This window comes from Periplaneta americana, chromosome 6 (assembly GCF_040183065.1).
Source record: "Periplaneta americana isolate PAMFEO1 chromosome 6, P.americana_PAMFEO1_priV1, whole genome shotgun sequence".
Taxonomy (NCBI): Eukaryota; Metazoa; Arthropoda; class Insecta; order Blattodea; family Blattidae; genus Periplaneta; species Periplaneta americana.
Window position 1 is genome coordinate 54,121,620 of NC_091122.1, and position 13,785 is coordinate 54,135,404.

The 13,785-nt window shown below is 34.9% G+C and overlaps 1 protein-coding gene across 6 annotated transcripts in view; it reads left to right on the top strand.

The window, feature by feature from the left end:
• Positions 1-13,785, top strand: part of trio (trio Rho guanine nucleotide exchange factor) — a 2,234,512-nt gene that overhangs the window by 1,324,827 nt on the left and 895,900 nt on the right. For all 6 annotated transcript variants that reach the window (XM_069828117.1, XM_069828118.1, XM_069828113.1 and 3 more), the window contains 4 exons: positions 1,776-2,022; positions 6,596-6,820; positions 8,175-8,435; positions 10,023-10,124. In XM_069828117.1, the coding sequence (XP_069684218.1) occupies positions 1,776-2,022; positions 6,596-6,820; positions 8,175-8,435; positions 10,023-10,124 (835 nt within the window). The remainder of the gene's footprint in view (positions 1-1,775; positions 2,023-6,595; positions 6,821-8,174; positions 8,436-10,022; positions 10,125-13,785) is intronic.

The window sequence follows — 13,785 nt, forward strand, 5'->3', positions numbered from 1 at the left end:
GATTTTCTCTTGTTTGCGGGTGTTCTTGTTATTTTATTCTTTTGTGTTTATTTATTTATTTTATTGGGTTATTTTATGACGCTGTATCAACATCTAGGTTATTCTTTTGTGTTACGAGATGTATTTACTCATTCAGTATTTTAAATATATCGAGAGTTTAGAAACAAATGAAGATTTGTCTCTAGCTTCTTCTAGTAGCAGTTGTTCAGTATGTTGCGACCTATTTGATTGGTTTGCGAAGAAAGAGGAACGTCGAGTTAATTTGCCGTAAAATTAGACTATGTAATAGTAATGAGCAAGCCCCGGATTGTTAGGTTCAAATCAATTTTGTTACTATCTACTTACTCTCGAAATATTGTTTTTCTTATTCGTTTTTTGTAGCAAAGCGTACTGTAACATTCTTAAATTCAGTATGACCTAAAAAGACCTAATTCGTAGCTTAGGACTTGGAATGTCCTAAAGAGAGGCAATATTTACAAAGCCGTTGTAATATATTAATAGTATGTTGTTTATTATTATTTTTTCCCGTAAAATCATATAAATTCCTAAACATAAGATTTAAAATCCTAAAACATAAATTGGAAAACCTAATTTTAACTTCTTAAAACCTATAACTTCTGTTTAACTATAGCAATTTTATTTTCCACCTTTGCTTATCTTAATTTTATTAGTTTACATTAACGTTTTCGATACTCTTATTGTATCATCTTCAGATGTTAGGATGTTATGTCAACATATGTGATGAAAACCTCGCCTCATTTTATGTGGGTTATTCAAATGCATAGAACATCATGATTTCCTAGTCTAGCTGGGGTTGATCGTTGCTGTGAAATAACCTAATTCTATGTCTCTAGTTACTCAACCCCAGCTAGACTAGGAAATCATGATATGTTCTATGCATTTGAATAACCCACATAAAATGAGGCTAGGTTTTCATCACATATGTTGACATAACATCCTAACATCTGAAGATGATACAATAAGACTATCGAAAACGTTAATGTAAACTAATAACATTAAGATAAGCAAAGGTGGAAAATAAAATTGCTATAGTTAAATAATATAAGCTTATCGGTATCACCAAAAATGAAACTATAACTTCTGTGCTTGGTAATAGGGTACGTCACAGGCCTTATATTTTTATATTCTCATCATTCACGTCTTGGCCTTCCCAACTTTCAAACCCACAGTCCGCTACTGCTGATTTGTTATGAATATGATTTTGGTGATGAATGAGGCCGGTGATATTCAGGGATATTGTGGCCCGAATTTCTTGGCATTTGCCTTATTTGAAGGGTTATTTCCTTCTTTCTGGGAACATCGTGATAAAATTTCCTTAGCTTGTTGTTTCAGTACTGTATTTAAATTATAGAATTTCAACATTCATTAAAATATTGACGAGGGGGAAGGGCACTGACAATTGTTGGTGAGGAGGGGAGGAACTCACAATTCCTATGGGTGAGCCTGGTGGCAGCATCTCGACGAGAACTCTGAGGCACTACTCTTCCTTTGTTTTCACTTGTCCGACCAGTTTAATTTGATTAATTATTTGAATTGGGACATATGTTTGTATTTTTTTTTTTCAGTACATAATTTTTCAGTCTAAAATGGAATTTCAACGTTTTTATTTTATAATTTGATTTTTTATAACTGAGTCCCTCTGTGATTCTAACTTCCGCGAGCCACCACTGTAAAAAAAATTGAGGAAGAGCAATTAAATACTTATAATTTGCTTTCTCTTCTTTTTTTGTAAGAATTGTTTTCTTTGCATTTAGGTTCATCATGGCAGAGCTCTTACAAACAGAAAGAACTTATGTCAAGGATTTGGAAACTTGTATTAAGTTCTTTTTGGACGAGATGCGCTCCAGTGGAGCAAATGTACCGGCTCCATTGCAAGCCAAGGATGACGTCATATTTGGCAACATGGAGGAAATCCATGACTTCCACAATGATGTGTTCCTCCGCGAGCTGGAGAAATATGAAACCATGCCTGAGGATGTTGGCCATTGTTTTGTTACTTGGGTAAGTTCATAAATTACGTCATGTACAGCAACTTCAGTTTATTATTCATTTTGAGGGCAGGTCTCTCACTTCAAACCTAGCATTCTCCAGTCTTTCCTATTTTATGCTTTCCTCTTGGTCACCACATATGATCCATAAATGAAGAGTCCACTGCAAGAATGATGGATGTCACTTTCTTGTGGAAAATAAACCAAGACTGTCAATGCATAGCTTAAGACATATAGAATGTCTACATAGAGAGTTATATGGCATTAAAACTGATAGTCATTGTCCAGTAATGATCGGAAAATCACAGTTAAGCTTTGAGTGCTAAGCATTTCAAACTTTCAATTGCTTCTCCTGCAAAATGTATTCCAAATGACATCCATCATTCTTGCAGTGGACTCTTCATATCTTAATGTTGTCTATCATCTGATATCTTCTTCTGCTCCGAACTCTTCTCCTGTTCAGCTTTCCTTCCAGAGCATCCTTCAGTAAGCAGTTTCTTCTCAACCAGTGACCCAACCAATTCCTTTTCCTCTTTCTGATCATTTTCAGCATCATTCTTCCTTCACCCACTCTTTCCAACACAGATTCGTTTCTTATTCTGTCTGTCCATTTCACATGCTCCATTCTTCTCCATATCCACATATCAAGTGCTTCTAGTTCCTTTTCTTCACTTCGTCGTACTGTCATGTTTCTGCCCCATACAGTGCTACACTCCACACAAAACACTTCACTAATCTCTTCCTTAGTTCTTTTTCCAGAGGTCCGCAGAAGATGATCCTTTTTCTTTTCAAAACTTCATTTGCCATTGTTACCTTTCTTTTGACTTCCTGGCAGCAGCTCATGTTACTGCTTATAGTATACCCCAAGTATTTGAAGCTGTCCATTTGCTCTACTGCCTCATTTAAAATCACAAGTTTACCTTCTTTATACATTTCTTCCTATGACCATGGTCTTCGTCTTGTGTTTATTCAGTGAAAATTTGAGTTTTGTTACTAATTATTGTATTTTACAGTCCTCATTAAGATGAATGGCTTCGTAAAACAATTTATAAATTCGTTAATCTTCGATGCTACTTACCTATTAGAGTTCTACGAAATGTTTATTTGGCCATTATTCAGTCTATCATTCAATATGGTATAATTGTTTGGGGTGGAAGTACAAAAATTAATCTTAGTCCGTTAAATTTACTACAAAAACGAATAATTAAAATTTGTTTGAAGAAACGTTTCGATTATCCAACTAAATTAATTTATTCTGAATTTAATGTATTTAATATTGAACAAATTTATAAGTATACGCTGTTAAAATTTTATCATAAAAATCGTAATAAGTTTGCATTACAGACACACAATTATGACACAAGACGAAATATTAATTCAACATTAGTAGAACCTAAATGTCTCACATCTGCTGGTCTAAAGCATAGCATAAATATTGGCCCTCGGTTGTACAATGCTTTAACTAAATTACACCCAGAACTTCTAACATGTAACCCACTAACATATAACAAGAAAATTAGAAACGTGTTAATATCTTCAATTTGATTAAATAAATTTATAGCCTATGTGTATGAATTAATCAACCTATATTATATTTGTATTCTATAATTTTGAAATATATATTAGTCCTACTTTTCATGTGCGATATTATTCTTCTCTAGTGTTAATATTATATTATATAATTCCATTGCCGCTGTAATTATATTTTAGTTCCTATTTTATTTTACTTATTTATTTATATTATTATTATTATTATTATTATTTTTTATTTTAATATTATATCTGAACTGCGACCGAGCATGAGCGCTGCTCATTCGGTCTCAAATTTTGTAAATACTATTGTATCTTCTTTTTTTATATTGCTTGTATTATTTTATTTGTATTTCTCTTTGTTTGTTTTGTAATTATATTTCTTTATTCTGTATATTTGAATTTAAATAAATAAATATGTGGAGACTAAGAGGAAGGCAGAAAATAGGAAAGACTGGAGAATGCTGGGTTTGGAGTGAAAGACCTGCCCTTGGGCAGAACACTATGAATGAATGAATTCCTTATATTTTCATTGCTTTAATATAATATTTTCCTAACATATCGGAACAGTGTCAGTGGTTGCAGAATGTTTTAAGGTATACCAGTACGAGTGAAATACTGGTACTGTATATGTATCTGTATAAATTAAATCAATTTGGGTCTATTATTTATAACTTATTTAGCTTGAAAGAAGTAAATATTACCCAAAAGACTGTACAAAACTTCTATACAGAAAAATGATAAATAAAAACACTTTCATGCTTTCTTTTTGTGTAACAATACACAAACTACAGTGACCTGCAGTAACACAGTATGCTCCTAAATTAACCAAGAGCTAAGCTAAAAGTGTTATGTGGACGAAAAATATTGCCCTAAAGATCACAACCAGTAAAAATGAGAGACGTTAAATGTATACCTCTTTTACACACCATGAAGGCGCTTGTTGGGATTGAAGTAGAGCTCCAGGCTCTCATAACCTCATCACTTTTGATGTGATGTTGTTGGCTCCACATTTCTAATACTGTACCTTTTACTCAGCAGTGTTACCAATTTGCAATGAAGTCTCTAGATCTGGCTCCTGTACTTTTAACTATTTACAGCGATAAAATTAATTAAACATTTATATTGTTTAAGTATTATTTAGCTACCCTTTTTAAAGTCCCATTAGCAGCAAGAATAAAATTTTCTCCATTGATAACATAGTGATTTAGCGACTTTTTATTGCTGTTCAAAGACTTTTTTTTTTTTTTTTTTACAAAGTCTGTTGACAACGCTGTTTTTACACTGGGGAAATACCTGATAAGTCAGTTTAATAAGAGACAGAGTGAACCTTGGGGCCATTCTGGAAGTTTTAGCAACTATAAAAATTCTTCGGAATATGTATGGTAAGACTTTCCTGTGTTAAATTTCAACGTATCTCGTTTACATGTTTCGACCTATTTATGGGTCATCTTCAGAACTGGTCGTTGTTGGTCTTGGCGCCACTTGTTCTGTTTCCTGTGAGGGTGTGTTCCTATGGTATAGTGTAGAGTCAAAGAGTGTGTGTGTTTTGAATAAAACACAAACACAAGAACACAAAAAATACATCACACTAACACACAAAAACAAAAACACACACAAACTTGCAACCTTATTCAAGAAATTAAATTACAACATCGCATACAGAATAAATAACACTCTACGAAAACATTTCAACACACAAACAACACAAACAAACAAATAAATACAACCACACAGGCGTATACAGACTCAAATGTAACACTGCAACAACTTCTACATAGGGCAGACAGGCAGATCATTTCAAACACGTTACAAAGAACACATCACAGCCATAACAAAATTACAAAACACCTCCACATATGCAGAACACATCACAAATGCTAACCACACCCACAGAGACATCAACACAGACATGGAAATACTACACATTCAACCAAAAAGCCAGAAACTAAACACACTAGAACAATATGAAATATACAGATACACAAAAACACACCCCAACGAAATTCTCAATACACAACTCAACTTCAAAACACACACACTCTTTGATTCTACACTATACCACAGGAACACACCCTCACAGGAAACAGAACAAGTGGCACCAAGATCAACAACGACAGTTCTGAAGATGACCCATAAATAGGTCGAAACATGTAAATGAGGTACGTTGAAATTGAACAGGAAAGTCTACCATACATATTCCGAAGTGATACAGTGTTAAAAGTTGTGTAATCAAGATGTGTATAAAAATTCTGCTACCACTCGGGATTGAACCTGAGACCTTCCACTTCGTAGCCAGTTGCTCTACCAGTTTAGCTACCCTGCCGCCTGAGAGACATTAAGACATTACTTATAGCTATAGATCTAGATTCATTTTCCGGCCTGAGAGGCTGTGGTCTGTTGGTTGGTTTTCGACCAGACGTTCCGTCTGCAACTGCGGCAGACATCTTGAGTGGAGTGGTATCCGAGGTCGCAAAACTCTTCTCGGCGTACCTGAGGCAACTGATTCTGTGGCTGGTTGTGCGGGTCGAAAACCAAGCAACAGACCACGGCCTCTCAGCCCGGAAAATGAATCTAGATCTATAGACTCCGGCCGTGAAAGCCTACACTACAAGATTACTTATAGCTGTTAGTAGAATCTTTTAACTTTCTTCTTTCGTTATTTCTTTCTTTGTCGCACTTAACCTCTTCTTTTCATACTGAATTACAATCTAATGTGGTGTAAGGAAAGGTATATATCTGTGAATCAACAATTGACAGTTACACATTTTGGGCCTCACTAGTAGTGTGGTCAGCACAGCACAGTTATACCGCAGAGACAACGTAGGACAGCACAAGACAATGGACAAACATTCAATCCCAAGGACAAAAAATAAACCTCTTCCATTTCCCATACAGGGGACTGCGACGAAATAACATTCACACTGGATATAATCCATCATGATATCAACAAGAATCAGATCATTTAAATATCGGTAGCAAATTATTAGATTCATATTTAATGCTTTGTCTCATTGAGGCTGTATTTAATTTAATCTAATTGTTTGGTTATGCAGGCACAAAAGTTTGACATGTATGTAAAATACTGCAAAAACAAACCAGAGTCAAATTCATTGCTGGTGCAACATGGCGGCTCCTTCTTTGAGGAACTCCAGAAAAAGCACAAAGTAGAGCATCCCATTGCAGCGTATCTCATCAAGCCTGTGCAGCGCATCACAAAATACCAATTGTTGCTCAAGGACCTCCAGTCCTGTTGTGAAGAAGGACAGGGCGAAATTAAGGTACGTGTATATATATGCTGTTCATCAAACCTTTTTCAGTATGATATCTTGTAAATTATTTCTTAATTTTGTAAATTGTGATTATTGTAATAAGAATGATTGATTAGAAAAGTGAAGAGTTTGTTGTAGAAAATTCATTTTATAGTAGAAATGTAACATTCTGTCGTCCTTGTTATTGTGCTCATCTTATTGTCTCCAAAGTCCTTCTTGTGCTCGTCCTTCTTATCCCTGTTCTTCACCTCATCCTCCATCTCGTCTTTTGTTTTCTTTGCCCTTTTCCCTAGTCATTCTTCTATAGTCCAATCGCTCTAATTTCCGGCAGCCAATCGCGTTGCAGGTCAGCTACATTTAAACATGTGCGTCTTGTTATTCGCTGAGTCATTTCTTAAGGCTCGATAAATACTTAATATAATCGCCCGCCATTTTAGCTCTTTCGTTGGCGTTCGCAGAAAGCACACGAAGACGTTATTTGCCGCTCAATTATTTGCTGAATTACAGTGCATTTGATTTATTATCATAGGAGCTACGACATGATAATGTTTAACGGTGTGGCAAATAGATTCCTCGTATGGTAGCTCGGCAGCGTAAGAACAAAAATGGCGAACAATACTACCTACCTAGACTTTACAGAGCCTTCACTTTCTAAGATGTAAGCAAAGAGGCGGAGTCACGCCGGAAATAACAGCGTCGGGACTATAATTTCTCTTATCCTTAATTGGTAGGTGTAGATGTGATCCTTTCAATTGCTAATAATGAAACAGAAAATGACAATGTTTCTAAGATTAGCTCTATCTTTGTCTTCAGGTCTTAAAAAGAAAAGAAATTGGGGTAAGAAGGGGTTTCTTACTTGTTGGGGTCGTTACAACAGTAAGTTTGCAGATCACCTTAAGACAAAGATATAGCAAATCTTTAAAAGTCTTGATTTTCTTTTTCAGAAATGGATAATAGTCCAATGTGCACCGTTTGCTTTCTTTCTAATTTAGATCCATACCTAATTGATGTCTTTATCTCTTATCTTGTATTTTCTAGAAACTCTCGCTATAGGTAATAAATACAATTTACCTGTTCGTGTATTCTGTTATTTTGCTTGTAGTTTACTTAGAAGACAGTCTGTCACATCACTCACATCAATAGTTTTAATAAAATTTCAATCTTGTATTTTTTTTTTTCTTTTTAAAAATCGTCTAATAGTAGTTTATTGTGAGCCATAACCTCTGAATATTATTTTCCACAATATACGGCATTAAAATAATAAAATATTTATCTGCTATTTTGTTTAATGCCCTTTAATTAGCTAATATTTTTCTAATTCTGTTACTGGTACTTAATACAAAGAAATTTCGTATGTTAACAGGATGGCCTGGAAGTAATGCTTAACGTACCAAAGAAAGCGAATGATGCGATGCATCTGTCACTCTTGGATGGCTGTGATGTTACATTAGATAAACTAGGAGAAGTGATCCTTCAAGATACATTCCATGTATGGGACCCAAAACAGATCATTCGCAAGGGCCGTGAGCGACACATCTTCCTCTTTGAACTCTACTTACTATTCAGTAAAGAAGTCAAGGACTCTAGTGGCAAAGCCAAATATTTATACAAGAACAAGCTTATGGTAAGTAACAGTAAAATTTGAATATTAAAAATCTGGTTAACACTAATATTTCTTCTTCTTATTTTTCTTCCAACTTCATTTTAAAATTTAGCTGCATTAAAATTTTAAAACTAGACTAAAAGTCTGTTCAAACTATTGTTGGATCATCTCTTTCTCGTTTGGCCTATGCTTCTATGTCCTCTAGGCGATTTATCTCTTGCTGTTTTTGCTAGCCTGTCATTGTCCATTCTGCTTACATGTTTGTTCCATTCATTTCTCCTAACATTTACCCAATCATTAATGGGTTGAATTTTACACCATTCCCTTCTTGCCTCATTTCTAATATATCGTCGCCTGAATGCAAGAACTAGGTAACTTGATTCTTCATATTTTGTGACATCGCCTATTTACTTATTTATTGCACTAAGGAATATGTCTCCTTTTCTTGTACCTATTTGTTACATTGGAAAATAGATGTCGCTGGTATCGTTCGATCAGTTACCTAGATCCTGGATTACATTTTGTGCGATTTTTGCTATGCTATAAAAGAGGTAACTAAAAAAGCGCAAATTTCGAGTTACCTAGTTCTTGCATTCACACGACGATATGGTCTCTTCGTGTCGCATTTCCAAGTTTTCTTATAATTTCCATTCTGTAGTTTCATTTATTTGTTTTGTTTTTACAGTTTCTGGTCAAGTTTCTGCAGAAAATATGTAAGAATGGGATGAACAATGGTTGTATAATTTTTTTTTTCTGTTCTTAAAAATTTATTATTCCATATATTGTCGCCTAGGCCTCCAGGTCAAGATTTAAATTGCCGTAAGATGTTATTAGAACTGCAAGATAATTATATTAGCTAACTTGCTCAATAATATTGTTTTCAATTACTATTATTGGAGCATAGACACTGGCTAAGATAAATGTTGGTTTTTTCATGACTATTACTAGCAATCTGGGTGATACATATTAAATATATTGAATTCTTGGTCTGAATTTTTTGTGGATTAAGAGCCCAACTCCATGTGCTTCTCTTTCGTGTGATTCAACTCCACTATATATATCTATCCATGTGTGCATGCTCACCAACTTTACAAAATGCTGATGTCAGCTTAAATCACTGATGTCACTACCAATGTCATTGCTTTCATCCCCACCACCATCATTGTCAGTGCTGTTAGTACCACCACCACCATCACTTTTCTCTTCCTCTTCTTTACAAATTGGGCATTTAGCTGTGATTTGTGTCCATGTTTTCTACGTCCATTTCTTTGGAATTGTTTATCAATTCCTTCATTTATAGTGGAATATACTGTTGTTGGGCCAGTACCTAGGCACATGACAATAAAGTCATTCGCCATCTTGCCTTCCAATATTTTGTACGATGTTATCGTCTTATAGCAATGCTATGGTTCTTTGAGTGAAGGCATAAATATGTCAGACTTCTGGTTCATAAAATGTCTTATATTTGTAATTATTTTTCGTCAAATTTCGTTTCCCTTGTAATTTGTTTTTATTTTCTGTTACAGATATAGCCTAAATAGTGCGAATTTTAAAATATACTTTAAGTTGTATTTTGAGTATTTGCGATGTTTTCTTGTTTTATTACAGACTTCTGAACTTGGAGTAACGGAGCACATTGAGGGAGATGAGTGCAAATTTGCTGTATGGACTGGGCGGGCCCCCATTTCAGACTACAGAATCGTTCTTAAGGTTAGTTTCATGTTAGAGTTTGTGTTTTTGTATTACCCAACATTTGAAGTGTCTAGCATAAACTGTTCGTATTGTAATACTGTTTGTATTGTCTTCTAGAACTATATTTTTTTTTAGTATAGTACATACTGGAAAAGGACTTAATTTATTCTGAAGTAGGTGTTAGCACTGAATTTTTTCAAATGAGACACAGTTTGTCAGATTCCTTGAATTATTGCCGTTGTTTAATGATTGTCAAAAAAATCTCAATTAAATTTATTTTTACAAAATTGCGTTTTTCTAATAAATATATACAAATAGTGAAATATATTGTAATTCCTATGACATATTTGCTCTAAATATAGTGCTTCAAAGCAGCTCATATTATATGATGATAAATATACTAAGGTTGCACTGAACGTCATAATCATTAATGTTTTGCAGCGGTAAAAGGAAACTGTACATGTACATCAAATTATTTCTTAAAGATTCCGTACTTTATCTTCAGCTCAATCAACATACAGTAGAACCCCTCTTATCCGGCACCAAAGGGATCAGACTAGTTCTGGATACGAGATTTTGCTGGATAATTGAATAAATACTGGTATATACAAAAAAAAAATTCGTATTTCATGGTGCCAAATGTTGAAACTGCAGCCATGTGAAGCTTATTTCTCTATCACTTGCTCATAACTGAATAAACATAAAAACTGTGTGGATTTTTCTTATTAAAACACATCACACAACACAAATAATACACTAATTCTAGGTTCGAATATTCACTGAAAATTAAAGTTCGTGCGAACTTCCTAATGTGGTAACATTTACGGCCCAAACATAATTAAATAAACATAAAAACGTGATTTTCCTTATTAAAACACATCACACAACACAAATAATGCACTAATGACCGATGACCGAATATAGGTCGAAACATGTTAACAAGGTGCGTTAAAATTTAACACAAGAAAGTTCTTATCATACATATTCCGAAACTAATTTTAGGTTGGAATATTGACTGGAAATTAAAGTTCGTGCGAACTTCCTAATGTGGTAACACTGACGACCTGAACATAACTAAATAAACATAAAAAACTGTGTGGATTTTCCTTATTAAAACACATCACACAACACAAATAATACACTAATTTTAGGTTTGAATGTTCACTGAAAATTAAAGTTCGTGCGAACTTCCTAATGTGGCAAAACTGACGGCTCAAACTGTGGCAATGTGGCAGATTTAAACTTTTTTTTTTTTTAACTAGCCAAAAGTGCCGTTCTTTTGATATTGCCAGTTATTTGGGTGCTGGTTACGAGGGATTTTACTGTACTTTTGCCAGCACTCTGTCAATTTTAATGTGCCTATGCACTAGAAGTCCATTCAGGCAGTGCAAGCCAATGAACGACATATGGATTCCTGCACCTCTTAATCTACCCTATTCTCTAACACAGGGCCGGGCATGAGAGCGGCTTCATTTAGCCGGCCAGAGCTGCTCTCGCTCCGCAAGGCAAGCCAGAGCAGAACGCTCACGCAGTGGCGGACTCACATTATAGCTACCTTCCCTGCATTAATATAACAAGAGCCACGGTTGTTCTATTCTTTCAGTCTGTCAGTACATAATGGTTTATAAGGATATTACATCAATCCATTGTACAGTACAGACTTTATAACACTATTATTAATTTAATAAAATAAACTTCGCTCTATGCACACACACAAATCATTAGGCTTATTTACATAACCCATAAGCACATTACTTTATCAATTACATAATGGTAGGCTATTTATAATATTATGGCCTATGTAACTTTATATGATATAATATGATACTGTATGATAGATCATAAACTGTAATATACTATACTATGATATAACATAATAGGCCTACTTGTATAATTTAAAATTATATATTACTGAATGTATAATAACTTATAATGCAATATAAATATCAAATAGATACTCTAATATAATGTACCTGAGAAACATTTTGTTTAAGTTGTATTAATTTATGGCGTCCATTACCAACATGTTCGTCATATTCAGTAGCATGTTGTAAAGAATAATGTCGTTGGATATTGAACTTCTTAATCAGTTGGAGTGTTTTATGCCAAATTAAACATTTTACTAATCCACTGCCCTCTACGAAAAAGAACTCCTCCCATGATACATTAAAAGCATTGGGAGTAGCGGGCAGCTTTAGTGTATAAGTGGAAGCTCCGTCTTCAAAGTTCGCCATCATACTGCAGAGTCAACCACTGCATCGATACTGAATGACGTACAGTATGCTTACGTCACAGTGCTCGCAAGATGCGCTCTTTAAAGCACACAGCGCTCATTTCTCAGAATCACGTAATGTGCCCAGCCCTGCTCAAACATGTAAAATACAGTATGGTGGTTACCATTTTTAGTATTGTATGAAATATATACAGAGGATTAATACATTAATTTGTTTGATCTTAAAGACTAGTGTTTTGTTTGTGTTTTTAATGTTCTCAGGAAGACTATTAAATATTCATATTGCATGTAACATACTCCCTTTAAGAAGAATCTCTCAGTTGTTTCCAGTCCATTGTATGGTGAACTGTGCCGTTATTGTGGTCGTTCTTTGTCATGTTGAAGAATGGTGTTTCTGCCAGATTGTTTGTCACATTGTGCCCGACGTGTTTTCACACTTTCCTGAATCGATCTGCATTAACTGTTTGCATTTGAGCCAGGAAGTGAATTATAACAACACCTTCAACATATCAGATCACTATGCTCATAATCTTAAAAGCCAAGGACATGGTCCTTCTTTGTTGGCACTTATAGGTAATGCCATTCCATGCTTTGGTGTTTGGTTCTGGAATCAACATGATGAAACCAACTTTCATCACCTGTTCTATTCTTAAGAGCAAATCATCACCCTGTTCATTGCATTGTTGAAGCAATTGATGGAAAATGTTTTGACTCTGATATTTTTTTTTTAAATTTAAGAGGCATATTGGTCCGACAAATTAGCATATAAATGAAATAAGTATAATAATCCTTCAATAAGTGTCTTATTAACCTAAGAAATAATACAAAAATTACAATATGTCATTACACAATTAAACATGACTATTATTACATTATTCCAGGGGCGGCTTTTAAAGAGGGGCTGCGGAGCTGCAGCACCCCCAGACATTTGTGGCTCATTGTCTCGTTTTATGTTATGAAATACATTTATTATATAGTCTCTGTTTTGCTGCTCCAATTTTTTTTAATTTCGCTCTCTTCGACATGCACACAATCTTTGGTGAAGTCACTTCCTCCCCTGATGCTGCCAGAGCGAAGCCAGAGACAAGGACTAAGGGTGAAGCCACTTCCTCCCCTGAAGCTGCCAGTCTTGTCTCGGATGCTTTGCGCTTTAGTTTCACCCCTCCCCCTGCTGCCCTCTTTCCCATGAATTCAGTGTCACCAGGCGCTGCAAAATTTACAGCAGTTTGTCAATAGCGCGCAGTTTTAAATACATTTTCTTTATTGAATTTAAATACTATTATAGTCACAATCATGCCATGGTATGAAAGAAAAATTATACAACCTCGAGCGGGAATCGAACCTGCGACTTCCTGTTCTCCGGTCAGGCGCTCTACCACTAAGCTATCGAGTTCGTCTCACGCCAAAGGCTTGGAATTATCCTTTCATACTGGCGACTCTGTTATA